Genomic DNA, 21,248 nt, shown 5'->3' with positions numbered 1-21,248 from the left:
TTTAGTTCTTTCTCTCGAGGAAGGAGTTCTGAAATATTCTAGTCCCTTGCATAACATGCATAGAGGACTGGCCTTCCCTGAGTGGCAGTTCCCTGGTGCTCCTGAAATGAAACACCGCAGCCTGGCTGGCTCAGGACAGCACGGTGCAGTTCAGAGGCCAGAGGTCAGAAATCCAGCTGTTGGCAGCACCACACTCCCTCTGAGGCCCTGGGTGGGCTCCTTCCCCGTCTCTGCCTGGTTCACCGTGGTGGCTGATGGTCTCTGGGGTTCCTTGGTTTGCAGCACTGTCACTCCAATCTCTGCCTCCGGCTTCCCATGGCCTCCTCCCCCTGTGACTGTCTTCCATAGTCTTCCCTCTTCTTATAAGGACATGGGGGTCATGCTGGATGAAAGGTCCACCATACTCAGTATAATTTGGTTTTAATTAATGACATCTGTAGAAACCCTATTTCCAAATAAGACCATGCTGTTAGGTCCTGGGACTAGGACCACACATTAGGAGTGCTTTGAGGATGCAAATCAACTGTAAGGCCCTGGGTCCAGCAGCCTGTACATTAAATTATGGCCAGGCTCCATCCTGAAGGTGGTAGGACATATTTCAGCCCCAATTCTGGGGCACGCAGTGCGCATCAGGTGGAATAGTGTTACCCGTGAGGAGTTTGATCCTTCAAGGCTCAGGGTAGTCAAGTAACTTGCCCAAAGTCAGACAGACAGCCCGGGAAAGTGGTCCCTGAAAATCTGGGTCTTGCCCAACACTTTTCCAGGTCCCGCATCAGTTTTTAAACTGACCTCTAGGTGGCGCTGCAGGGCGAATGTGGATCCCCATAACTCAAGTTTGTGTGTGTGTGTGTGTGTGTGTGTGTTGCTGGGGGTTGAACCCATGGCCTTGTGCATTCAAGGCAAGCACTCTACTAACTGAGCTAAATCCTCAGCCCCCCAGTAACTCAAGTTTAAAATGACTTCTTCCTGGGGTTTATTCCTGCATCTTCAACTTGAACGTGTACACGGATTCCCAGGCGATCTTGTGAAGATGCAGCTCAAATGCAGCTCTGATCCAGGAATGGGATTTAGAATTTGCATTTCTAACATGCTCCCAGAGTGGTTTTTTTAATTGAACCCGGACCTTGTGAATGGGAAGCAAGCACTCTACCAACTGAGCTATATCCCCCAACCCCCAGCCCTTTTCATTTTTAAGAGTTTCATTAGCTTGCTGAGGCTGGAACTTGGGATCCTCCTGTCTCAGCCTCCAGAATTGCCTGGATTACAAGCATGCAAGCACTACCGTGTCTTGCTGGATTTCGTTTTAAGTAGCAAGGAAATGAATGATCTTCTCCATGCCTGAGCAGACAGCTCCAGGAACCCCAGACCAGTAACAGTGGTGTTCATAACAACCACAACACAACCTCTCCACGTGCTTACCCTGTGCAGGCTCTGCGCACTGGCCTCAGCCTGTATGTGCACGTATCCTTGAATGCTCAAGGCAAGGGTCCGGGCAGCCCGTCTGCAGAATAGGACACAGGTGAGGGCTTGCTTGAGCCTAGCCCGTTGTTGCTGTCCCCTTCTTTCCAAAGGACAGACACGTCCATGGGAGACTCATCCCAGGGCACCTGGAAGACAGGTGGGAGCACTGGGTCCTGGCTGCAAGGCCAGGGTGAGGGGACATTCAGGCATCTGGAAGTGGAGGGAGACCAGATCAGGACCTACAAAGGGAGCCCAGAACCTGCTCTGCTTTCCTTAAACTGTCCACGGAAGCCTCCTTTCTTCCTTTCTTTGCGTTGGAGTTTGTCTACCTTTAAATTCTAGTCTCTCTTTCTAAGTCTGAACCTCTCCCTCTCCCAGTCTCTCTCTCTCTCTCTCTCTCTTTAAATCTGTCTTAAATCTCCTCCTCCTCCTTTTTATACCCCCCCCCCCAAACCTATCTCTGTCCTTCTGAGTCTCTTTACATCTCTCTGAGTCTGTCCTTAAACATTCTCAGACTTTCTGTCCCATCATCTTGGGTCTCTCTGGCTTTGTCCCTACGTCCTAACATTTACTTTTGTTGGCTGTAGCGGTGGCGTGGTTCCGGGCATAGGCTCCGACTCCTACCCCCTTAATTCAAATCAAGCCCCTGCCGAGTACAAGCTGCAGAAATAGAGCCAAAGTCGCCCAGCCTCCTTGCCCTTCAGCCTCTGGACTGTCCAGAGCCTCCTCCTGAGGTTGCTGCGAGGACAGGAAGAGGCATGCAGAGTATGCAGCGGGGTGTCAGGGTGTCGGCAGCTGTTGTCATCATCCTTATTATTACTAATAAAAGGGAGCCCACAGCCCGCCTCCTGCAGCCAACAATTAGATGCTTATCTGGTGTGAGGAATGCACAGGGAGGACCCTCCCACCAATAAAATTGGGGCCACTCCCTGACCTCGGTTTCCAGCCAGGACCAACCACTGCAGGAGCAAGGGCACCCCTGGAGGAAGCACCCAAGGCTTTCAGAGCCACACCCAAGGACGTGGTTTGCTTTTGACTGAGGTCCTGAGCTCATGCTGGGCCTTTTAGAGGGATATGCAACCAACCAAGAGTCAGCCACAGCTGGGTTAGGTTGAGTATTTAACAAGCCAGGGATATAAACTAGCACCGGAGGGTGGCCACAGCGCAGGAACCACAAGACACAGTGTCCCACATCCACACAAAGCAAGGATGAACAGTTTGACAAGCTTCCTTTCTGTGTCCTTAGGTAAAGAGCCTGGGTATCACATGCATCTTTATCACTATCATCACCAATGCGTACAGTTTTGGTTTTTGATTGATTGTTGGTTTGGGGCACTGGGGAGCAAACCCGGGGCGTTGTACATTTGCACATGCCAGGAAAGCGCTCTGCCACTGAGCTACCCCTCTGCCCCAGAATCTTCTTTCCTGTCTCCCCTCCCTCCCTCTTTCCTCTCTGTCACCCTGCCCTTAGGCTTACAGAATGTGCACTGTGGTTCTTATAAGGGTGTGATTTTAATTTATGTTGTCGGCAATCTGTTCCGGGTTGCTGTTCTGCTGGCACGACTGTTCTCGAGATCACCCAGGTTGCTGCATGTTCAGACACCTGCTCACTGCATCGGACCCCTGCCTCAGAGCTCCCAGGTGACCGCCACCTCAGCCACACCACGGTCCCCTCCAGTGACCCACACGCGATGGCTTTCAACTTCCCGCCACCACAGAGAACACCAAGAGGCACAAGCTCATACGTGTCTCCTTGTGGGTGTGTGAGAATTTCTATGGGATGTGTTCTGGGAGAGAAATTGCCAAGTCACAGGGTGTGTGTTGCTGGATTTCTTGGAACAGGAAAACCCATCTTCAGATTGGAGGCTCCGCAGTAGAACGTTTGGGTGCTCTGCACCCCGACAACACTTGGCAGTTCCCACCCTCATCTTCCCAGCCCAACTGGTGTGCAGTGGAATCTCACTCTTGCTTCAGCTTGAGCTTTGCTAATCATTCCTGAGCTTGAAGATCTCCTAGTCGGTTTATTAGCTTTTGGCGTTCTGCTTCTTTAAATCGCCCGATTTATGCTTTTATCCGTGTTCCCATTAGGACACCCCTCTTTTTTCTCATTAATTCATAGGTGCTTCTTGCATATGAAAGGTATTAGTCCTTTGTCTATTTTGTTATCACAAATAACTTCCCTCTTTCTGAAAAATGCCTATTAACAGACCATTTTTACCTTCTTTTGAACCAAGCTCTTAATTTTTTAAAAGTTTTTTAAAAAAAATATTTTTAATTGTAGATGGACACAATACCTTTATTTTATTTATTTTTATGTGGTGCTGAGGATCGAACCCAGTGCCTTACATGTGCCAGGCAAGTACTCTACTACTGAGCCACAACTCCAGCCCCCAAACTCTTAATTTTGTTCAAACTAATTGGCACTTTGTCTTATGACTTATGCTTTTGAAGTCTTGAGGAGTCATTCCCTGTCTCAGAGATCCAAAGGCATGTGCCCTGATTTTCTTCTCTTCAGTCCTTCAGTCTGTCCTGAACCTAGAGGTCTTTAATATAGCTGAGGTACACCTTGGTGTGTGACATCAGATAAGAATCCAGATTTGGTTTTCTGTACACAGTCAATCAGTTTTTCTCAGCTAAGCATCTGCCAATCCTTCGTTCATTTGGGGTATCTGCACTAACTCCCCATACAAGCCAGCTATTCCTGTGAGCCTCTCTCTGAGGTGGCTTTTCTTGGCAGTACCAAGTCTCTCTTTCTGGCACTCTGGTCTATTCTTGCACTAATCCTAGCCTTTGTATTAAACACTAATTTTGTTTTGCAGCCTGTCTTAATACGCAAGAAGCATGTTTCTTGCACCACCACGGCCTGATGTTTCTCCCCACTTATGTCACCATGCAGGAAATGCACAGATCCTCTCCACCCTTAATAGGAGCTATTTACAGATATCTGTCCACTCCTGGTTCTGGAACCAGCTTCTTGTCGGAAAAGACATGCTCATTCAGGAAGAGAAGGTGGAAAATCTGCACAATGCCTCAGCTCAGCTTTCAGTTTCTAGAAACTTCATTTCCCCTCTGCTGATACAGAGGAACATGCCTGCAACAGCATAGAAGCCAAAAGTGGTATCCCAGTCACTGGAGAATTTTTTTCTGCATGTTCCAAGCCCAGATGTCAGAGTCCATGCACATCTGCAGCACTAAGGAATCATCAAGAGTGTGAGCTGTTTTGGCTTTTATCCTCAGGGTTCAAGGTGGCTGCTCCGCCTCCAGGAACCCACCTTCCAGGTCAGAAGAGGAGGAAGGGTCCAGAGCCTGCTCTCTCCCCTTTCTAAGCATAACAACAACAACAAAATCCCAATAGGTTTCTGTTTATATCTTATTGCTTAGACCTGGATAGCACGGTGTGTCGCGGGCCCCAGATGTATCCAGGTCACGTGCCAACCTGAGCGACAGCTGGCGTGCTGGTGGCACAGTGGGGAGAACCCGGTTAAGTAGGTCTCAGGTGCGCCCAGCTTGCTTCGCGCAGCGTCAGACACAGTCACCAAATACCCACCTCTCGCTCCTGGTCCACACATCTTTCTTTGATCTTCTGCTCACTCCTGAGCCCAAACTTCAGGCCGAACGCACCCAGGGACTGCCATCTGCAAGAAGCAGCGTGGGGTGACTCCTGCCTTTTCTTCAGAAGGTGGAGAATCAGTGCACCCCTTCTCCTGAGTTCTTCTCCACGTGGTATGGCAAATTCTTCCTCAGCTCATCGCCTTTAGAACTGTTAAAGAAACCAGAAAGTACCCAAGTCATAGGAAACTCGGATAAATCTGAGTACCTTTACATCATGGTATACTGGGCATCAAAGAGATTCAACATTTACAACCATCAACAAAAATCCAGATGAGCTACATAAATAGAAAGTTGAGCAAAAGAAGTCAGACATGACTCATGCATGCTCTTATATAAATCTTATTTGTTTATTGTATTTTTATAAATCCATGTGAATGAATTTATAATTATTCATACATTATTCATAGGTGGGCAAAACTAATTTATGATGACGGAAGTCATGAAAGCACTTCACTTGGGATAGGGCAGGGACCGCAGGGGACTCTCCCAGGTCCTCTGGGGAGCTGGTCCTGGGTTGCTCCACTTAGGTTCTGTTTACCAGGGTGTACTCCATTTTGTCAAAACTCATTGGAGTTTATGATATTTGTGTGCACATGTCTGTATCCTTCAATAAAAAGCCAATTTAAAATGTTGCTGAAAGGGCAAATGGCGCAGACCCCACTGCTGGTTTACCCAACGTCCTTCCTTTTCTCCTTTGATGAAATCGTCCTGATTTTATTCTCGAACAGCTCTCCATATTTTAGGGGAGTTTCTGGTGTCAATCTGGGAAGGCAAGTCCTGATTGGTCCAAATCAAAGACAGGTTCCTTTCACTTCCCTAAGTTATGATTGGGTTAGCAAAGGACACGTGACCCAACTCCAGCCAATGAGAAGAAGAGAGTCTGCAGGGGTGGTTTCTGGAAGAGAGCCACGTCTCAGAGAGAGACCCCAATGCACAGTCACTGATGTTGAGGTTGATGACCCTCAAGAGGAGCGGACAGGTGGGACTGGAGCCCTGACCGGTCCTGCCTGGAGCTGCCCTTGCGTGGACTTCGTGGGTTGCGAGGTCAACGTTACTATGTAAGACAGTGTGACTCTTTTGCTTGTCACTAGAGATGGCCCCTTAGCTAGAGTCTGCTCTTGTCTTCATTTTGTAGTTTTGCTCTTCCAAATTTGAGTCACCCCGTCACCGGGAATCCCGGCGGTGCTGTTCGCCCCTATTTTTTTTTTTTTTTTTTTGCCGCGCACCGCTGGTCTTACTCTTGCTTGGAGAGCAGCTGGACTGGGCCGAGTTCAAGTCTGCCGCACACACTGGATGGTAATTGCTAGGTTGGTGACACCTAGACAGAAAGATGGCTCACCGGCCAGGTCAGTGTCCCCGACACTGGCAGCACAACTTTGTTGATGTGAGAACTTGTAAATGGCTGGGCACAAGGGGGTGGATGTGGATGATGACAGCAACCATTAGTTTTTTGTTTTTTTTTTAAACATTTCCTTTTCCTTTTCTTTCTTTTCCTTCCTCCTTCCTTCCCTTCTTCCCTCTCTTCCTCCTCCTTTTTTTTTTTAATAGAGACCATTTTTTCCCAGGCTGGCCTCAAATTCTCAAGCTCAATCCTCCTGCCTCCTCCCAAGCATCTGGGACTACAGGCTCCCTAAAAGCCACTTTTCTTCATTTTCCTTTTTTTTTTTCAAAGATTACATCCCATAACAGAAAAATGCCAGAAACTAATTTTACCAGCTTCTCTTCAACCTAGAACTGGGGCATTGAGACCCTCCCCAGTGAGTATCCATTGAGACCCACGGATAAGTTGGGGAGGGGGATGATCTGGGGAGAGATTTTCTTTCTTAATGGAAAGAACTCTTCCAGGAGGACCTCTTCTTCCTGCCTTTTGTTATTGAGGTTGTGATGCCTGGAGCTGTGGCAGCCATTTTTTCAACTGTGAGATTGCAAACCTTGAAGGAGAAAGCTGACATGATTTCTCTCTGCTAGAATATAAGCTTAAGGAAGGTAGGGGGGTTATAATAAATGTCCTTATTAGTTAATCCATTTTAGTTGGGTGCTTTGTTGCTGATAGGATTCCATCATGTACTTTCTAAAGTGTTTGATTTCCAAGATATCCCTGGAACGACTGAGTATCTCTGTGGAACTCCATTGGCACATGGAAATCATTACATTCCAATCCTCTCAGTTTATGGAGGGAGAAACTGAGTTCCAGAAAGAGTATAAGGCTTTTCAGAAAGTGCTGAAGACTCAAATACCTGTCTCTTGAGGTGATGTCCATTTCCTTGACTACCATGCTCACATTTTTGGGATCCCTCTCCTGCCCGCTGCTATTGATGAAGGGTGATTAGGGGATCCTTGTTGTCTTGTGGCCCTACCTTTCTGGGTCAGTATCTGAACCAAAGACAGCCACCGTACATTCTCTGTCTAGGGCTCCGAACTAAGACAGGCCAAGAGCTGGAGTCATTTATAGGGGAGGTGGGAGCTGCTGTGCCAGGCTGGTACAGCCGACATGGTGAGGGGCAGGATGCCCAGTGGGGAAGGGAGAGGAGCAAGACCTGGACAGAAAGATCATGGAGGAGAAGAGCCCTCGCTCCTCTGGGCAGTGGCCGCCCCGCCCACCCTTTTCCAATTTAAATTCATGAATATTCTTTTGATGACCCACCTCCCTTTTCTGCCCTGGCCAATAAGTTTTATCATTTTTTCTCTAAACCAAGAGTCAGAATGATCTTCTTGGAGCATGAACCAGATTTCGTCACCTCTAGGTTCAAAAATGGCCCACGTCCCTCCGCTTAGGGAAAAGGAGCAAGCAGGCAGCCGGGCCTGGGGCTTTCAGTTCCTGGAAAAGCAGGCCTGCTCCCGTGTCCGGTCTTTCATTTGTCCTTCTCTCTGTGTGGAATGCCACTGCCCTGGAGGTTCCTTTTCAACCTGCAGGTTACAGCTCAAATGCCCCATCTCAGAGAGGCCCCTCGTAGGAGCTTCCTGTGGCTGCTGTGACAAGTCACCACGGATTTAGGGGCTTAAAACAACACAGATTTACTGTTCTACAGCCCTGGTGCTCAGAAGCCCCAAATGGGTCCCACTGGGCAGAAATCAAGGCCTGGGCAGGGCTGGCTTCTCATGGGGGCTCCAGCAGGATCCAATCCGGTGCTATCAGCTTCTAGATCCTACTCCCATTCCCAAGCCCCGCCCCACTCCACCTTCAAATCCATCAGCGTGGCATCTTCCAGTCTCGCTCAACTCATTCTGCACTTCCTGCTTCCCTCTCTAAGGACCCTTGTGATTAAACAGGGTCCACCAGGATAACCCAGGACCATCTCCCCATCTCAGGCCCCTCTCAGGCCCACATCTGCAATGTCCTTTAGCTGTACAGATGCTGCTCGACTTCCCATGGGGTTGGGGCCCAATAAACCCTTTGCACATTGAAAATGTCGTAAATAAAAAATGCACCTAATGTACCTAGCCTATCAGACACCATCGCTCTGCCACACCAAAGGGCTATTGTTGTTTCTCCTCAGATTCCATGGCCGGGGGAGCTGTGGCTAGCTGCGCCTCCCGACATCACAAGACAGTACCCATATTAGTTGGCTTTCTGTTGCTGTGACAAAACACAAGAGAAAGAGCTTAAAAAAGAGGAAAAGTTTATTGTGGCTCATGTTTTGTTGGCCCTGACACTTCTGGGCCTACGGGGAGGCACAGCATCATGCAGGAGGAAACTGAGGGACAGGAGGGGCACATTCTAGTGTCCCCTTCAAGGACACACCCCACTGCCTTCCACCAGACCCCACCTCCTCAAGGTCCCAGCCTCCCAACAGCACCTTCAGAAGGGGCCCCAGGCTGCAGCGCGGGAGCCTTAGGAGCATTCAAGGTCACACCATAAGGAGAATCAGACTGCCAGCCGGGAGAGGGACAAAAATCCAAAATTTGAGGTATGAGTCCTATAAAATGCATATTGGTTTTAAACCACTGTAAAGTGAAAAAGAAAAAAAAAAGTAGAATCCTTGTAAGTTGGGGAATCAGGTATCATTCATAGGTTCCGGAAATTAGGATGAGGACATATTTGGGAGACCAAACACGCCTCTCTCCCCCTCCCCCATGGAGTGTCCAAGGAGCTCCAGACCCCAACACGCCCATCTCCTTCCTCGCGCTCTGCTCTACTCTCATCGTCATTATGTTGCTCACGTAACTATTGCAGGTGGATGTATGTATTTACCCATCCTTTTATTTCTGCTACTAGAAACTCTGTGAGGTAGGATTTTTTTTTTTTCTGTAGCTGTGTCCCCAGCCCCCAGCACCTGGAACAAGTTTTGGCCAAAAGCAGTCACTAGATCAATATTTGTGAGATGGATGAGCAGTAGCTTGGGTGACTCTGTCTGGTAGGCAGACAACCTCATAGGGCACACTCAGCAGCTGAGGGAGAACTTGTCCCCAGCTGCCCAGATGCACGCAGACGCCACTTCTCCTCAGATGTTTTATTTCGAGGACTAAATTTGGGTCACGGCTGCAGAGATGGATGGACCCCGGGCTTGGGGATGAAAGCGCTGGGAGACTGAGCAGCAGTCTCAGCCTTGGTCGTGCTGAGAATGGTCCCCAGAAAGATGGGACCGGTTGCCTGTTGGGTGAAGGGGACACTGATCCCAGGGGACAGTGGGGTGGGGGCTGGAGAGGGTCACAGCATCAGCACTTCGAGGAAGGAAAAGGGTTTTGGAGGAAGCGTGGGGTTCCTGCAGCAGGTGGGTGAGGCCCCCATCCTGGGTGGCTCAGGAGTTGCACTTGATGGTGTCCTCAATCCATTTGGTGAACTGGCAGAGCTTGGTGTAGACACCAGGCCTGTTGGGCTGGGCACAGGGGTAATCTCCCCAGGACACGAGCCCCTGCAGGACGCCGTCACAGACCACAGGTCCCCCAGAATCACCCTGTGGGGCAGAAAGGGAGGCAGAGATGGGAGAGGTGTCGGGAGGGGGACACGAGAGCCCCAGAGCCATACGCAGATTCGAAGAGCATGCACAGGCGGAAAGTCGATATGAGGGCACCCGAGACAGATGGAGATGGAGACCCAGGTAAAAGCGCCAACCGGCCAAGGAGAGGTTAGTAATGTTTCTCCCCAAGTCCAGCTTTTAGAAACTCCATTCTCCCCTCTCCCCAGCACCCCCACATCTTCATTCCCCAGGGCTGGGACTGTCCTCACAGCACCTTGGCTGTGTCCCATCTCCCCCACGTGTCTCTGGGTCACTCCCCTCGCCAGCCTTTGCAAGCCTGACGTCTCCTGCCCAACACTCCTCCCTCCTTGCTCGTCCTTGACACCAATCCATACTGTGCCTAGATTTCACTTCTGCAAAAGCACAGCTCCCCACCTCTGGGCCAGGGCTTCCTGACCGAGGCACTGGCGACGTGCGGGCTGCCTTAACTCCACGCTGTGGGCTGGCCTGAGCGGGAGGACACTCAGCAGCGGCCTCCGTTCCGCCCACTCAATGCCAGTGACATGCTTCCTCCACGCAGTTGTGACAACCAGAAATGTCTCCAGGCGTTGCCACATGTTCCCTGGGGGACAGTCACCCCCGCCAGAGCACCACTCCCTTGGACTCATTTGTGTTGCCCATCTGAATTAATCCCCCGAACTTCCCTGTAATTACCTCTTGTGATGACATTCACTGATCTTCCCTGTCATTTCTTATTTGTGTTTATGCAAAATCTGAATAACCAGACAGTCCTGGTGTGGGCTAGGAAGGTGCCTGAAGTCTGGCAGGGAGGGACAGTGTTGGGCAGAGCCAGCCTGGACACCAGCAAGTTTCACTTGCCGGTGCTTTGGCTGCTCGTTGATTTTCATTGAAATCCCCGCGTGGATCTTTTGGAGAGGCCGTTAGTTAACTGCTCTGATCCTTGGCTGCTTGTCCATAAAATAAGCCTGATGATAATGGCTACGTGAGTGAATTCGTGGATGTGAGTAAACAACTTAAGACGCTGATTAGTCAGCTGCTGTGGCTATTATACTATTAGCACGAGTCTCATAGTTTGTTATTATTTCTTGCTCGTAGCATTTTGTGGCCACACTCAGACCACACGCCCCGAGGTCTGGAAAAACAAAATAGGAGCCTGGCTACTAAAGGGTTCCGTGGTTGGAAATGCTGAATTCCAACTAGATGTGCTTTCTTTCTCTGATAAAAATCCCCCCACCCCCATCTGATCCCCCATCCCACCTCACATCCAGATGCATACAGGGTTCAGTGAGGACAGTTTGGTCTGGGAGACAGGGACAGTGTTGTGATCACCAGGCCTGTGTAACCCGGGGTCCCCGTGCAGCTGTGGGAGGGGCCGTAGGGCTGCCTGGGTCCACAGCTCACTGACCACCAAAGCACCAAGGAAACAAACGTCCTCCCAGGGCTGCAGGAGCTTTGGAAGCCTGCTCTACGGAGGAGCCTGCGTTAACAGTGGGATTCTGATTTCTGTCTGTCTTAATGACAAAGCTTTGAAGAGAACACAGGGAGCTTTGGGTTAGCCATGGAGAGATATTTGATGAAGGCTGCCCCTGACCACCTCTCCAGCCTCCCTTCCTGCGACCCCCGCCCTCCTTCCCTGGGAACACTGGTCTCTTTCCTTCTGTGAATCAGCCAAACCCCTCCCTGCCCGAGGACGTTTGCACATGCCTCTTCTGTCCCCTTCACCTTTGTGAATCTGGCTTCTTGGAGTCACTCAGTTTCTGCTCACGTTTTTTTGGAAAACTGTCATTTTACAGATATTGTTGGAACAAGACATTAACCGGCCCCATGCCTGAAAATTGCCCCAATAGAACTTTGATGACTACTATGTGAAGGCCAGCCCCCTGTCCTTGGTGTGGCATCTTTATGCAGTGCCCAACCTGCCAACCTCAGCAGCCTCCATCTCTCCTCCTAGACCTGTGCAACCCTGCATGGCTATTGAGCCCCCAAATCACGCCCAGCGAACTGAGATGTGCTCCGTAAAATACACCTGGGCCTTCAAAGACATAACGAGAAAGGGAAAGGCAGGGAGGTAAACTACCTCGTTCGTGATTGTCATTACATTTGGAAGTGATGATATTACTCGGGATATATTAAGTAAAATATGCTGTTGATGTTAATTTCACCTGTTTCTTTTTTGCTTTTAAAAATGTGGCTACTGGGAACTCTGAAATGATGCGTGTGGCTGCTGCTGTATTTCTACAGGACGGCATGGCTCCAGGTGGGAGCTCGGTGAGAACAGGGCTTTAACTGTCTGGGTCACCCTGGACTCCCACTTAGCAGGTACCTGGTGGCCTAAATGGCACTCTGTGTATCTGCGAATACAGGGAGAAGCCTCTGGTCCTCACCTGGCAGGAGTCTCTGCCCGCCTCGTCGCCGGCACAGAACATGGTTTCGTCTATCTGTCTCGGGTAGGCCTTCTTGCACCTCTCGTCACTGAGCACGGTGATGTTCAGGCACTGGAGGACCTTGGGGAAGTCATCTGTCAAACAGGAAGGCAGTGAGAGGCAGAGAAAGACACTGAGGGGGGAGACGGGCAGGGGTCAGGAGGAAGCCACACTCACGTTGTTTGTTGCTGGTGGTTCCCCAGCCAGACACCATGCACCTGGTGCCGGCCGACGGGCAGGTGGAGGCTATTTTGATGGGCTTGACTGCATTCGTGCTACGGATCTTTCGGTTTAGTTTGATGAGCATAAGATCGTTGGAGTGGCCAGGGTGGGAGTAGCCAGGGTGGGGGATGGACTTGATTCCCTGGAACATCTGCTGCCCAGATTCATAGACAGGGGACATGGAATGGTGGCCGAGACGAACTCTGAAGACTCTGAGCAGGACGGTGCAGGTCATCACCAGCCGCGATCCATACCCCACGTCCAATGCCAGTCCTAACCCCAAACCATTCCTAACCCTGCTCCACGGCATCCTCAACCCCAGCACCAACCCTATGCCCAGCTCCATCTGTCTCCAACCGCAGGCCCACCTCCCGCCCACAGCTCCAGACCTATTCCTGTTCCAGCCCTAGTCCTGAGCCTTTCCCCACCCAGAAGCCATCAGTGTGCATTCCCAACCCCAAATCCAGTGTCCCCAACCCTGTACTCTAATCCCAACTGCACACTCAAGGCTACCCCTATTCCACATCCACACCCACCTCAGAGCTATCTTCATTCCCACTGCATCCCAATACCTACCTGACCCCCAGTTCCAGAGCTGACTTTAAGTCCATCTCCTTCCCAGACCATCAGTGTATTAGCCAATCCTAAAGGGGACCCATCTCCAACCCCCAACCCAGCTGCAACCCCAGGCCTAATCCTTTACCCATCCCCAATTCATCCACACTTGCATTCCCAAACCCAAACCCAACCACCCAACTCCAAATCCAGTCATCTGCAATCCCTTTTCCAACTCTAATCCCATCCCATCTTCAAGCCACTTCTATTTCCAATCCCAACCCCGCCCCAATTTAAAAGCCAATCCTAATCCCCCTCTCTATCCCAAGCCATTACACACACACCCCTAGCTCCAAATCCAACACATCTGCAACACACACCCCACCCTGTTCTCCCCAGCTCTTTTTTATCCTGTCCCCAACTCTGCCTCCACCTGCTCCCTGACCCGCTCCCTTCCCCTCACCTCCCTGCCCTTCCTCCCGTCCAGCCCCGGGTCCAGCCCCACTCACGGCTTCCTGCAGTGGGCAGCGGTGAGCAGCCACTGCGGGTTCACCAGCACGGCCCCGCAGTAGAGCTTGTTGGGCCCCAGCAGCAGCGCGCCCTGCCACGGCTGAGTGTCCTTCTCGCAGTCTGACCCATTCACTATGCGGCTGCTGCTGTCACCCGACCGGGAGTCCTCCCCGTCCTCGGCTGCGAGGAACTGGTTGCTCCCAGAGGACTCGGCAGTGGGGGGGTTGTCACAGGAAACATTATTTGCAAGAATAGGCTCTGTGGGCAGAAGATGGGGGGGAAGCCGGGCTCAGGCGTGGGGCGTGGGGCGTGGGCGTGGGCTGGAGCTTAGATGCAGAAGATGGGGCTTCGACTCCAGAGGCTGGACGGCCAGGGGATGTCTGACCTCAGAGATTATGTTGAGGGGCAGGGGCTTTAGGGGCAGGGGCAGGGCCACAGAAATGGACCTAAGTGGCTCAGACACAGGGACAGAGCTGGGGCTTGGGTCCTGGACTTGCCCAACTCTGGACCTCAGAGATTCTGAGGATTGGCTAGAGCTCAGTGGGTGAGATGAGAGGAGGGTAAAATTGGGTTCAGGAGCCCTGGACAACCTCAAGGGCAAAATCTGGACTGTAGGGGCCGAGACCTGGGCTATTGGGAGGGGACCTGATCTCAAGAAGTGGGTCAGGCTTTAGCATCTGGGGTCACAGCTGGAGGCAGTAGAGTCTGAGATGAGAGAGGTACCGACTTAGGCAGAGACAAGGTCAGGGTAATATGGGATAATGGACCCTAATAAAAGCCCTGACTTTGGAAGAAGATGTGGGGCCTGGGCTCGTTTTTTTTTGTTTTTTTGTTTTTTTGTACCCAGGATTGAACCCAGGAGCACTGAACCACTGAGCCACATCCCCAGCCCTTTTTATTTTTTATTTTGAGACAGGATCTCACTAAATTACCTAGGGCCTCGCTATGTTGGTGAGGCGGGTTTGAACTTGCAAGCCTCCTGCCTCAGCCTCCTGAGCCGCTGGGATTACTGTGTTGTGTCACGTGTTGGGCCCAGCTCCGGCTGGGCTCTAGAGGCTGCCTACAACCCAGGGGGTGGAACCAGGCTGAAAGGGGTGGGCCATAGAGGCGGAGCCTGGCAGGGGGTCCCAGCCCGCTGGGCTCTGACTAGGTAGCACGGCCTTGAGAAAAAGGGGTGGAGTCGGAAGAAGTGGGCGGAGCTAGAGCAGGACAGGAAAAGGGCCACAAGTGTAGGGGTAGAGAGGGCTGGCTTTCTTTTTCTTTTACTCTTTTTGGTACAGGGGATTTAACCTAGGGGAAATTTACCACTGAACTACATCCCCAACCCTTTTTATTTTTATTTTATTTTAAGGCAGGGTCTCTCTAAGTTGCTTAAGGCCTTACTAAATTGCAGAGGCTAACTTTGAACTTGTGATCCTCCTGCCTTAGCCTCTCAAAGTTGCAGGGATTATAGGCGTGCAACACTGCGCCCAGGGAGAGGGCCGGCTTTCAGAATTGTGCCTTCTGAATCCTCCTACAGTTCTCTCCCACCACTCACAGACCCACGGACAACACTGACACCCGCTGTGTCACTGTGTCACGGGAGAAGGGAGGCCTCGGCATTGCCTGCATTCACAAGCATACTCCAAGAAACACGCACACAGCCATTGTCACAGTCGTGCACACGCGTAACTGCACAGAGAGATACCATGGTCTCCTCAGGCACTGCTGATGTACAGTTGTCAGGTGGCACACTGTCCCTATGCACACACACGGGGGCAGACTAGCAGCCACCTAACCTGTCAGTGGCATGCATAGTTGCCACTGTGGTTGGATTGGACACTCCCACACACACTTCATGCACAGGCACGCTGACATGGTGACAAGATTGTACTCAGTGGATGTTTGCATGTCCAAGTCACTTACCTACATTCACCTTCCTGCAGCCACCTTTGCACATTGACAGTGGCTTCTGCACCCCCCTACATACACACACACAGCTGCACCATCACAAATACAGCAGCAGTATATGCATAGCCTCACACAAACACACAGTCACCCCCGTGGGCTGCAGCCAGCACGAGGTCACAAATGCAAGTACCCAGACACAACCACACAAATGGCTACCTGTAAGCATATGGTCACTCATTTTTGGTGACTGCCATTTTGATGGTATGCAATCTCACAACACGGAGGGAAAGTTCACGGTAACAAGAACCCTAGGACCCTGCGGTCATACAAAGCCAAGTAGCCATACATGGCTGAACATACAGTAGCATTCAGCACATATATTCACCCACAGTAGTGGAGCCAACCACAGACTTAAGTGTACACGCGTGTGCGCGCGCACGCACACACACACACACACACAGCCTCAAAGGTCAAGTGTGGCTGGCAGTCACCTGATACGCAATAAGTCACCATGCACAGGCACCTGGGTGTGTGCCCCATGCAGTGCGCAGCCACAAATACAGATACAGACTCACACTCGCCCAGTCCTGGAGCCACAGATGGTCTCACACAGTCCCCAGGGGACAAGCTCCCCGGTGTCACACAGCCACCCAGAGTCCCATGCACACACATGGGGGTCCTGTTTACCTGTGATACTTAGAATCAGGGCTGAGATCAGGGTACCCAGAGTCCACATCCAGGGAGGTCCTGCTGTAGCCATGGCCTCTGCACCTGAGGGGGCCAGAGGATGGGGAGGCCCCGTGACTCTGGGAGCCCTTAACCCACTTTCCCTCCCTATTTCTGGGCAGTGAGGGACCAGGAGGACATTGCCCCACCATCTGAGCCAAGATGAGACCCAGGGAACTAGAGTTCAGGGCAGAGGACGTTTCCGCGAGGAGGGAGGACAGAGAGAAAGAGGGTGCCTTCAAGATCAGAGCCACACGCGGGGTCGCTTCTCCGTCCCTGCCTGCTGAGCACCCTCCAGGCCTCACCTGCCGCACTTCCCCGCGTCCCCGGGCAGTGGGTGGGGGACCTGCTCCCAGCTCAGCCGCAGACGTCTCGGCCGAGCTGCCTCCTGCCGCCTCCTCCTCCTCCCGGGCTCGGGCGCAGTGCTGGGTTATAACCACCCACTGGTCCCTGGGGCGCATTCCCCGGTAGTGAGGCGCCAGCCGATCTGCCCGGCCGCCGCTCCTCCTGCCTCCCCTCACCTCCGCCTCCGGAGCCCCCCACACCCATCCCGAGGCCACGCCCTCCGCCCTGGCCCCGGGATGGGGAGGGTCTCGGAGGTCGCGGGCCGCTCCCCCGCCGCGGCTGCCCTGGGCTCCGGTCGCCCTGCTTGGCTGGAGGCTTTCTTCCTTTCTTCTCTGAGTTTTTCACGCGCTCAGCGGCCCCGCACCCCGGACCCGCGCTTCTCTTCCCGTCCTTCCTCCAGACTCTTCGCTCTCCCGCCTCTGAAGTTTTGCCTCCAGATATTTGGTCTCCCGCCAAGTCAGTCTCTCTCCCCCCAACCGCCACACCCCTCTTAGGATCTCTTGTGTCTCAGTGTCCCTGTCATTCCGTGTCCCTGTGTCTTGCTGTTCTCTGTGATTCTGTCTTTTGCAATGGTCTGAATGCTCTGCTTGTCAAATCTACCTTAGAATCCTCAAACCTTTATTTTCCTCGATTTCCTTCTGTTTTGTAACATTCCAGCTCTTTGGCAGCATAACTGAAAAGCAGGCAACCATGCATATTTGAAGTGTGCAATTGGATGAGATTTTACATCAACACGCACGAAACGTGACTATAGTCAAGATGATGAAGGATCCATCGCCTGCTGCTCCTCAGGCCCTTTCTGTAGCCTGCACCTGTGTCTCGATTTGTATCTTTCCTTCTCCATCTTATACCTCTTTTCTCTGGGACTGATTCTTCTCAATCTGTGTCTGTCTCCTTTCTTCTCTCTGTGTCACTGGTTGGGTGTTGGTCTCTCTGTATCTTCATGTATCTGTCTCCCTCATTCTGGGTTTTGGTCAGGGGAGACCCAGGCCACTGAGCAGAGGAACCCCTCAGCCCCTCGTTCTGCCCCTCTCCCTGGGGCCCAGGACATGGGGCAGAAAAAGACAGGGACTCAGCCTGGGGCACCCCACAGGTGCCTTGGCCCGGATGGTGACAGAGTTGAGCAAGGCTGCCTATGGATTGGAAAAGAGGCCAAGAGCCAGGATATGGGGCGGGTGGCTCTTGGCCCTTCAGGAAATGGGGCACTGGGTGGGGAGCCTGAACCGCGGTTTCTCCCTGCCCAGTCCTGGCATGTGGCGCTACCCCTCCTGACCTCTTTATGTCTGCCCCCAACTCCATGTACAGACTCCTGCCTGCACTAGGAGATAAGAGTCAAAACGGTCATCTGCCATGTGCCAGACTCAGATCTGTCCTGAGCAAAATGACCTGAGATATGCAGTCCTCCCTGGGCTCTCACCTCCGAGGGCAGGTACCTGGCTTCTGCAACCCAGCACCTGTCACATGAGAGGTTTTAGAGCCCAGAGGCTGGAAGTAGTGCACAGGGGAAAAAAATCTGAAGCTACGAACACCTGTGCTGAGGTTTATTTTGTTATGGGCATTGATATTTCATGCACAACGAGCGACCCACTTCTCTGGGTGTTTCCGCCCCACTTCTGTGGTCTTTTAAGTTCAGTTTGCAAAACTTTTAATTCTATATTTATCTTAACAGTCACTTTTATGGAGCTTTACAATACTGTTTGTTCCCATTTATAAACTAATTAAAAGCCTTTAAACATCTTAAACCACATTTCTAAAACCTATACATTCGATGTCTTCCAAAAGTCCTTAATTTTTAGACCCAATATCAAGGATTTCAGTAAGTTTGTGCATCTAATTGTATTGCAGTTATAAATACAATTAACAGTGCATCCTTCCAAATATCCCAATATTGGATGTAAATTGACAACTTAAAAATCACAAATCAGTGAATTACACATTTTAAGCTGAAGTCGTAAGGCTATCCCTATAGAAAGAAAAACTCTCTTAGACAAAAAGAAAAGTATCATAAATGCCAAATGCAAGAGGTTCTGCTTCAAAATAATTCATGCAAAGGGGTGGGCTTTAAAGGCTTCTCCACTTAATTCTAACACATACCAGCATTAAAAGAAAACTTAAGTGTAGAAGAGCAGTTAGGAGCCCACCCCATGGCAACAGTCCCTTGGCATCTAAATGCTGGCCTGGCCACCACCAGTTGTGAAACTTTGGCTGCGCCACGGACCCTCTCTGTGCCTTGGTTTCCCCAACTGTAAATGGGAATGATAACGTGTGGGAGACCAACCTTGTACGTGACTGAGTCACACTCCCCGGCTGGGTGCTGAGGCTCTCAGTCGCAGAGATGTGGCAGAGCTTTCCCCACCCTTCTTGGGTGCGAGGGTCGGTGTCTCGTGCATGGGTGTGTCTTGCTACAGTCCCAGGGGTGAAGCGACCGCTCACCTGTTCCTTTGTAATAGAACCCCTTGCCCTGTTTAGGATAGAATCTTCCATGGAAGTGCCTGTGTGTGTCCCCTCCTCTTACTGTGCCCTTGGGTGTGGCCTACCCAGGTGTCAGTCAACCTGCTGACAGTGGACATCATGAAGATAGACTCAGCCCCCTGAAACCTGACCCCTTGCCTCATTTGAATAGCTTCTCCTCAATAAAAGGGGTCAGCGCGTGATCTCGCTCTCTTTCTGCGGACCCTTAAGGTCAGAGAAGCCGTCACAGCGACCCCAGAGAAAAAGGTATTTGTGTCTCTTGTGTGGTTATTTCGTGCAGCCCAGTTAGCCCAGTTTAACTGGAGTGACCCCTGAGCCTTTTAGTTGCGAACCGAAACCCGGCAATAACGGTACCTTAGAACAGTGTCTGGCACGGCTTCTTATTGTGGGAGATGGTCGGTATTCTCATTATCCATTAAGGAAGAAGCTTCCCTCTCCATTAACTGAGGTTGACTTTGTGCCACGACACTCGGCTGGATCAGGTCACTCCAGGTGAATTGGGCTGGCTACTAAATAACCACGCAGAGACAGAAATACCTTTTTTGGGGTTTTGTGATGGCTCCTCGACCTCAGCTTCCACAAAGGAGGCAAGAGAGGCAGGTGAAAAGAGAGACCACGCCTGACACCATCCTATTTATTGAGGGGAAGGCATTTGAGAAAGTTCAACCCAAATAAGGCAAGGGACTGGGTTTCAGGGGGTTGCTTGGTGATGTCTTGTGATTGACAGCTTGGAAATTCACATGCATCTCAGGGGCTGTGTGGGGATCATAGGCAGAGCGAGCAAGAAGGACACATAGGTCGCAGAGCCCAGTCAGAGCAGCAGTGTCAGTCAGTCCCCTCCTGTGCTCAAAGGTGCATAGCCCACACACCCAGCCCATTGCTGGTGTGACAACTGTGTTCTGGGCAGTCATCGAGTGGGTTTCTCCTGGTGACCCTGGGAGTTACTATTCATAACTCTTAGTGGGCGTCAGGGGTGGGTGGAGGTGGCTGGGGCCATGCCCAGGGCTTCCTGTTCCGTCTGCTCACTGGAGTTAGCACTTTCATTTGGCCCCTGGATGAAATGTCATGGTTCTTTGGTTCATGCGTGTGCGTGTGTCTGTGTGTGTGTGTGTGTGTGCGTGTGCACGCATGTGTAGTGGTGGGGATGAGACCCAGGGTCTCATGCATGATAGGCAAGCACTCTACCATGGAGCCACACCCCCAGCCCTTTTTATTTTATCTCGAGACCCTGCTAAGTTGCCCAGGCAGGCCTTGAACTTGTGATTTTCCTGCCTCTGTCACCCGAGTAGCTGGGATTATAGGTGTGTGTGTGTGTGCCACTATGCCTGACTGGTTCTTTGAGTCTTAAGGCAAAGATCTTAAAGTCTTTCTAAGACCCAGGTCTGCCCTTGTCTTTCTCCTCTGAGCCCTCAGCATCAAGTCCAAGTTCTTCTGCTGACACTCAACGGCATCCTCTTCCACTGACCTTCATTTCCCGCCATGTCACCCACTTCCACCTCAAGCCCCAGCCTCCACCATGCAGGGTGGTCCTCAGGTCTCTCTCCCCCACGTGCTTGTCTGCAGTTCTCTTATGAAGCCCCCATGCACCCTACCTTCTACTTGTGGCAAACTCACATCCAGTCTCCGTTCTCCAGCCCTGCCAGTCCCAGCCCCAGCTCAGCCTCATCCTCTCTCCCTGCACCATTATCCCAACTCCTCCCTGCCCCCTGGCTCCAGTCTCTCCCCTCAGATCCGTCCTGCATATGGCCCCAGTGCTGCTCTTGCTCATAACACTTCTATGGCTCCCCATTACCCTTAGGGAAACTCCCAGCTTCTCAAGCTGGTGTCTGAGGTCCTTTGAGATCTGGCCTCTGCCATCCTCTCCCATGTTACCCTCCACCACTCCCACTCACACACAGTGGTCTCCTAACCCTCTCTCATCCCTCTTTTGCTGCTACAAGGGGAGCTTAGGAGAGACAGAGCCATCCCTGAGGGCTAATGCAAGGTGGATGAGTCAAGGGTAGCTTCCTGGAGGGGCTGAAATGAAATTGGAGTGTAAAGGAAAAATGAGAAAATCTGGGCTTCCAAGAGGCAGATGTGGAATAAAAGCGAAAAGCACCTTAGTAATAAAATT

At 51.5% G+C, this 21,248-nt stretch overlaps 1 protein-coding gene across 1 annotated transcript; it reads right to left on the bottom strand.

The window, feature by feature from the left end:
• Positions 1 to 8,704: 8,704 nt before the first annotated feature.
• Klk5 (kallikrein related peptidase 5) lies at positions 8,705 to 16,833 on the bottom strand. The gene is made up of 6 exons (XM_046466165.2): positions 16,624 to 16,833; positions 16,280 to 16,363; positions 13,702 to 13,960; positions 12,593 to 12,849; positions 12,377 to 12,510; positions 8,705 to 9,968 (listed from the first exon to the last, which is right to left on the bottom strand). Exons 2-6 carry the CDS (start codon positions 16,350 to 16,352, stop codon positions 9,813 to 9,815), a joined length of 879 nt encoding a protein of 292 aa, XP_046322121.1. The 5' UTR covers positions 16,353 to 16,363; positions 16,624 to 16,833; the 3' UTR covers positions 8,705 to 9,812.
• Between the last annotated feature and the right edge of the window lie 4,415 nt (positions 16,834 to 21,248).

Source organism: Marmota monax, unplaced genomic scaffold (assembly GCF_021218885.2).
Source record: "Marmota monax isolate L192 unplaced genomic scaffold, Marmota_monax_Labrador192_F-V1.1 WCK01_AAM20220418_F8-fsc00160, whole genome shotgun sequence".
Classification (NCBI taxonomy): domain Eukaryota; kingdom Metazoa; phylum Chordata; class Mammalia; order Rodentia; family Sciuridae; genus Marmota; species Marmota monax.
The sequence above is the reverse complement of the archived record's forward strand: the minus strand, read 5'-3'. Positions and strand labels throughout refer to the sequence as shown.